General features: G+C 27.6%; 1 protein-coding gene across 1 annotated transcript; it reads right to left on the minus strand.

Moving 5' to 3' along the window:
• Positions 1-143: 143 nt before the first annotated feature.
• Positions 144-488, minus strand: OCT59_026411 (uncharacterized protein; the record flags this gene model as incomplete). The annotated part of the gene is made up of 2 exons (XM_066143148.1): positions 144-230; positions 333-488. The coding sequence occupies 2 exons, from the start codon at positions 486-488 to the stop codon at positions 144-146; spliced, it is 243 nt and encodes an 80-aa protein (XP_065992691.1).
• Positions 489-7,991: the final 7,503 nt, after the last annotated feature.

Raw genomic sequence — 7,991 nt, forward strand, 5'->3', positions numbered from 1 at the left:
AGTTAGCATCTGAAAAAAAATTTGAAGTTAGATATCAAAGTTTAACAAGTTAGTAAATTTTATAGAACTAATACTTACTTTATTTTACAAAAGAGTAACTAACTTGATTTTTCCACAAATACTCTTTCCGATTTTTTAGGTTTTTAAGCTTCTTCTTCAGTTGTCTTCATGGCCAGTCTCATAAACAACTTTAAAGTTAGATATCGATCACCATAATATTGATAATCAACCTACAAATTACGAATATTAATTATGAATAACGAATATCGAAAACCAACCGTTCGACGGCCTTGAACTGATGGATTATGAATATCGAATCAGGCCAAGCCAACCATCATCTGATCAGCTGATGGATTATGAATATCAAAATCAGGACCAGCTATCATCTTATCTCCAGCTGATGGATTACGAATATCAAACTCAAGGCCAACCATCATCTGATCATCAAGTGATGGATTACGAATGTCAAAATCAAGGCCAATTATCATCTGATTTTCAAGCTACTGACATGAATATCAAAACCAAGGCCAACCGTTTCCACCGATTGGATCATGAATATCAATATCAAGGCCAACCATCTGACCAATTTCATCTAACAAATAAAGGAAAGCAAGTAGCGGTATCTTTAGATATAATTACTGAAAACCTGATTGTGACAAAATAATATGAATGGTAATAATATAGCTGATATTAATGATACAACAATTACAACTGAAATATTAAATGTTAACGATACCTTCAAAGATTGGAATGCAGTTGAAACTGCTGTTAATACGTTTGCAAAAAACAATGGTTTTGTTGCTATTAAATTTCGTAAAGATCTTGTTATTATTGATAAAACTATTACTCGTCGTCATATTTATCAATGTTGGAAAGCTGGAATTAATAATCCAAAAAAGTGGAGGATATTACATTATATCATGAGAGTAGTTCAACTAAAACAAACTGTCCTTGGCAAGCTAACTTCTATTTTGGCAAACATGCTGCTGATATACATCTTACAAAATTTAACAATAGCCATAATCATCAATGTGATCCTATTTCAATAGAGTTAGCTCCTAAAAACTTACGCTTTCCACAATCAATTTTAGATAAAATTGAACATTATACTACAAAGGGTAACCTAAGTGCAGGACAACAATATGATCTTCTTGTTCATGAGTTTCTACAGTACCATATTAAAAAAAAAACCTCTATAACGCAATCCAAAAGTTTCGAGGTGTTCGGGTTCATGACGAATCTGATGCTGCTACAATGTTCCTATATCTTTTAAAACAACATGAAGAAGATTCTAATTATGTAGTAATACGCTTACTTAGAAGAGTAATCTAATGAGCTTACCAGTCTTTTTGCAGTATAGCAAATAATGAAGCTTTGCTTTAAATTTCATGATGTTGTCATTCATGATAATACGGCAAAAATGAATAAATACGAAATGGCGCTAAGCTTATTTGTTGGAATTGACAATAATTTTAAAACAAGAGTTCTTGCTCAAGCTCTTACGAAGTATGAGACACAAGCTGATTATATTTGGATATTACAATGCACTTTAAAAGTAACAAATAATCTTTCACCTCGTGTATTATACACAGACGGGAATTCGGTAATGCTAGCTGCTGTTCAAGTTGTTTATCCACAAACGCGTCATTTGTTATATATTTATCACATTGCGGAAAATATAAAAAAGAAAGCCAAAGCCTTACTACGTAACGATATGGTTCAGAATTTTATTGAAGATTTTTATCATATGCGTAATAGTTACACTGAGTATCAAGATACACCAAAATGCTCACAAAGTATGAGCCGTGTCGATCTTATCTTGAAAAAAAACTTTACCCTAGTCGTGAATTATGGGCAAGATACACGATTTTAAAAGTATTTACAGCAGGTGTTGAGTCAACTCAACGAGTTGAATCCATTAATAGTGTTCTTAAAAAACATTTAGATCGAGGAACTTTATTAAAGGAATTAGTAAAAGTCATTGAAAATGAACTGGACAAAGAAGCACAATATAGTCGAATTAAGGAATATTATGGGTCAAATCCATCAACTGGTCTTCCGATAATGTATAATACGATTTTCAAAAATATTGACTCTATTTTAAAGGATCATTTAGCACCTATTCCATTATCACTTCAACAAGCTCAAATGAAACAGTCATTATTATATCAGGGAATATTAATTTCAATTGATCAAGTTAAAGAATCTGATAATGAGCAGTCTAATGATATAATTGAACGTATATATGATAAACCGCAAATTAGATTACAAGATCTCTTATCAGATATAAACAGTGACAAAATCCAAGAAATATGGGAGATTTATTATATTACTGTAACATCATCGACATCTACACTTAAATTACGTAGTAATTCTTAAAAGGATTCAACGTTATTTTGTACGTATGTATATTATCGAATACGAGGAATGCCGTATCGACGAAATGATATCGGGTTCTTGCTTCGGTTTAGTAAAGCTATTTTTCATATGGGTTTATTCATCCACATTGGTATGAATCAATACCAACTGAAACAACTAATTATATTATAGTTGCTCAAGGAAATAAAGATTATACCACCAAAGCTTTATATTATATTGATCAAATTCGGTCTGCAAATGTTTATACGTCAAATATTAAAGAAAAAGTTAGTAAAAAGATTGAGTTTGGTTCTACTATGTTAGTAGCAAAGACAAGTGTTCAAGTTGCTGTAGCAGAAGGTGTTACATCAGAATTGATCGGACTTCTTACCCAATTCATTACGAAATATCATCATAATACTGGATTAAATATAGAGGAAGTTCATTCTATATCACATTTTAATGATGAAATTCAAGAATCCTCCTATAATTACCAGCGACAGCCATTAGTTGTAGTGGAAGAATGTAATATTCCAAAAATATCAAATTCAGAATATCACAAGCCAAAAGGTCATCCTCTGAAACGATATAAATCATCAACTGAAGAGAACAATAATCAACATATATCTTCATCTTCTAAAACCTGTAGTTATTGTCTGGAAAAAAGGCATAATATTAGAGGATGTAGGCAACATAAAGCTGACTTAGTTGATAAAGAAAATAATAACTAAACTTTAGTTGACATAGTAGATTTAGTAGGAGTGGGGTTTAAAGTTCAGTTTAATGTAAAATATTTGTTAGTTGCGTATTCTTGATTTCTTGTATAATCGGCTGAAAAAAAAACTTTGAAATAATAATTACTATTGGACGCATGATTTACTGTTATGCAATAAAATTTTATATTTTTCAACAATAAAATGTTAAATTGATCTTAAATCACGTAATAAAAAATTGTAATACCGGTGATGATCACCACCGGTGATAAATAGCAAACTCCTTAAATCAATATTGAAATGATATCAAAATGATAATAGAAATGATATTGAAACAACATCTTTAAGTTTAATTTAAAGATGTCATTTCGATATCATTTTAATTATCATTTTGATATCATTTCAATATTAATTAAATATCAAAATAATATCGAAGTGATAATACTTTATTTTGATGTCGTATGGTGGTTGTCCTTTATAATGCAACAATAGTCAAAATTTTGAAATTTATTTATTTATATTGTGTAACTTATGTTTTAAAGTACTTTGTCAAAATATTAATTGCCGCGTGAGCGGCAAAATTTTTTTTTTGCCATATTACATGGAATTCTTGTGGATTTCCATGGAATTTTTGTAAAATCCATAAAAATTACATGAAAATTAGTCCAAAATTTTATATTTTTATTATTGCTACTTATTAAAATTATCCAACTTTAACCCATAATATTAATTAAAATTCTTATTAAATTCTATAAAATAATCCGATAGAAATGTTCAGTACATGTTGCTATATCATTTTATTGGTTTAGTTTTTTCTTTTTACTATTCAATTTACAATTTATAAAAATTTGAAATCACTTAATATTAGTGTGGTTTATAGGTGATAGCCACCATATCAATATTAAATTGATATTGAAATAATATTAAAATGATATCGAAATGATACCATTAAGATAAACTTAACGATATCGATTCTATATTGATTAAAAATAGTAAGTTTCTGTAAAGTACAATTCACTTTTTTATATTAAAATCATATAAAAAGATGAATCGCAATACTGCAACTTAGCTTTTTTTATATAAAATCTATAAAAAAAAGTGAATTCTGATACCGCAATTTACTTTTTATATATAAAATCAATATAAAAAAGTGAATTTCAATACCGCAATTCACTTTTTATATATAAAATCAATATAAAAAAGTGAATTTCAATACCGCAATTCACTTTTTATATATAAAATCAATATAAAAAAGTGAATTTCAATACCGCAATTCACTTTTTATATATAAAATCAATATAAAAAAGTGAATTCTAATAGGACTCTAAAATATATATAGAAAGGTCAGAAGCAGCCAAAAAATTTTTACTAATACAGTAGTTATACGCATTCTTTCAGGGCCAGAATTATGATAATTTTGGCGAGTGATCAAAAAAGGAAATATCTTTTTACTGGAAATTATCTAAAAAAGGAAAAATTTTCATGTTTTTTTTGGCTGATTGTACGCAAACTTGGATCTAACCTTTTTATGTATACTAGTGTTCACCTGTTGTCTACGACAACAGTTAATATGTAATTCCGGCCAGAATTAAAAGATCTGCAAAGAATATCCTTTTTTGGAAATTTGAGCAACACAATTTTTTTAATTTCAACAGAAGACAAAATTTCCTTTTTTGGAAATTTGCGTAACAGACAATTTCCTTTTATGGAATCCTGTGTAACCCAAAATTTCAGTTTTTCGCCAGAAATAAAATTTCCTTTTTTGGTCTTGTGTAACATTGGCGACGAATAGGAGTAGGGTTATACAATTCAAATGACTTATTTATATGGTTAATCTAAACATAACGCCCACGTGATTGCAGTGTTTTTTAATATATAGATTTCAGGGTCCTATTCTAATACTGCAATTCACCTTTTATTATATAAAAATCAATATAAAATGTGAATCCCAATATCGTAATTTACTTTTTATTATATAAAATCAATATAAAAAGTGAATTCTAATATCACAACTCACTTTTATTATATAAAATTAATATAAAAAGTGAATTATAATACCATCGCTTATATTATATAAAATTATAGTTTCAGGTTAACAGATTATTCAGGTTATATTGATATTACAACCTGAACTGATGCTGAATTGCAATTGCTAAGACCTGATAAATTTAGGTCAATCTATCAGGTTACCTAAATTTTGTCAACCTGTTCGGAACTTTAATCTAAATAAATCTTTATTTATTTTTATTGTATAGTACCATAACTTTATATAATAAGATTTACAAATTATTTATAAAAATAAGTATATATATTTTTCATTAAAATGTGATTAGGTTAACTCTTTTCAATGATCATTATATCCATTTTTTATTTTTTATTATTTTTTTTTTTGCAGCGCATTTGCAGTTTTATTAAAATAAAAAAAATAAAGAAAATATATACAAAGTAAAATTCCCTAATAACTACTCTAATATAATTAAACTACAAACCATTTATCATACCAGTAGTTAGAGCATACGGGTTGGATTGAGTTGGGTTAGATCAAGTTACTTAGGTTGGATTCATCTGAACTGAAATTTTTTTAGGTCGAAGGTTAGGGGTCGAAGTAAACCGTTTTTGATCAGCGCGACCTATTTGACCCAAAAGCATTCAGGTTATTTTGGGTAACTCAGGTTACCCAAAGTTTTATTATTAAATATTGTAAAAAAACGTTTTATAATGTTTTTTACTTTTTGTTTATATATATAAAACGCTAAAACTATTTGTTTCAGCATTTTTCCTTTTGATTTTACATGTAAAAACACCAGAATCATTAGTTCTGGCATTTTTCCTTTTAATTTTACATGTAAAAATGCCAGAATCATTAGTTCTAGCATTTTTCTTTTAATTTTACATGTAAAAATGCCAAAACTAATAGTTTTGGCATTTTTTTTTCAATTTTACATGTAAAAGCACTGGAATTATTAGTTCTGGCATTTTTCTTTTTGATTTTACATGTAAAAATGCTGAAACTGATGGTTTTAGCATTTTTTTAGATTTTACATGTAAAAGCACCAGAATAATTAGTTCTGGCATTTTTCTTTTTGATTTTACATGTAAAATACCAAAACTGATAGTTTTGGCATTTTTTTTCAATTTTACATGTAAAAATGCTGGAATTATTAGTTCTGGCGTTTTCTTTTGATTTTACATATAAAAATGCCAAAACTATTAGTTTTGGCAGTTTTTTTTCAATTTTACATGTAAAAATGCTGGAATCATTAGTTCCAGCATTTTTCTTTTTGATTTTACATACAAAAATACTGAAACTATTAGTTTCAGCATTTTTTTTCAATTTTACATATAAAAATACTGGAATTATTAGTTCTGGCATTTTTTTTTAATTTTACATGTAAAAACGCTGGAATCATTAGTTCTGGCATTTTTCTCTTTGATTTTATATGTAAAAATGCTGAAACTAATGGGTTTAGCATTTTTTTAAATTTTACATGTAAAAGCACCAGAATAATTAGTTCTGGCATTTTTCTTTTTGATTTTACATGTAAAAATACTAAAACTGATAGTTTTGGTATTTTTTTCGATTTTACATGTAAAAATGCTGGAATCATTAGTTCCAGCATTTTTCTTTTTGATTTTACATATAAAAATGCTGGAATCATTAGTTCCAGCATTTTTCTTTTTGATTTTATATATAAAAACACCAAAACTATTAGTTTTGACAGTTTTTTTCAATTTTACATGTAAAAACACTGGAATCATTAATTCCAGCATTTTTCTTTTTGATTTACATACAAAAATACTAAAACTATTAGTTTTGGCATTTCTTTTTGATTTTACATATAAAAATGCTGAAACTATTAGTTTTGGCATTTTTTTTGATTTTACATGTAAAAATGCTGGAATCATTAGTTCTGCCATTTTTCTTTTTAATTTTACATGTAAAAATGCTAAAACTGATAGTTTCAGCATTTTTTTCAATTGTACATGTAAAAATGCCAGAATCATTATAAGTTTTAGCGTTATTTAATTTATTTGACCCAAATATATGTCAGGTCAATGGGTAGGATTAGGTACTGATTAGCACTAACCTGACTTATGTCAGGTCATGAATTTGATAACCTGACCTGAAAATTTTGGGTCAACCAGTCATGTTACCCAATCTGTCAGGTTAGGTTGCAGAGCTCTACCAGTAGTACTTCACATATGCACTGTCAAGTGATCATTTGACTCTGTAGGTAGACTTCCATTACACTGCAACTTTATCATAATTTTTATTATTATTATTATTATTATTTTTTTTATGTTAAACAGAAATTTTTCTAGACTTTCAGAAAGGCGATAAACCAGTTATCACCAAACGGTATAGATGATCTTTGCATCAATGTAAGCCTTCATTATATTTTAATACCTTTTGTTCATGAAATGCAGTTAGAGTATATCGATAATGATCACGTTGAATTTCTACATCTTTCTTATGTGTTCTTGAGGTCTTACATTTGTCCTGAGATATAATATGCAATGATTCTTCTAGTTTATTCATTATTTTACATCGTGGTTTTCAAACATGTTCTCTAAAAGCTTTATGAAAGTATTTAATGATATGTCCATTTTTTAGTGGAAAAATAATTTTATTTTTTTTAATTTTAAAGTTTAAAAATATCATATTTGAACAAATATACAAATATTATTGATCTTAAAAGGATCATAGAACATAGAATAAACAGAAAAAACTTTCTTAAAACCTTTAGTATTGCCCTTCAGAAGGTTGAACTTACTCATCCAACCGTTATTTCAAGTTATGTAGAACATATTTTACCTCCTAAAGAATACAACAATATTGAGCAATATGTTAAATACCATAGAAATGTGCTTAAAAAACTTGGTATTAAGAATAACGTTTACCTCACTTACTTGTTGTTT

The sequence above is a fragment of the Rhizophagus irregularis genome, chromosome 6 (genome assembly GCF_026210795.1).
Source record: "Rhizophagus irregularis chromosome 6, complete sequence".
Lineage (NCBI taxonomy): Eukaryota > Fungi > Glomeromycota > Glomeromycetes > Glomerales > Glomeraceae > Rhizophagus > Rhizophagus irregularis.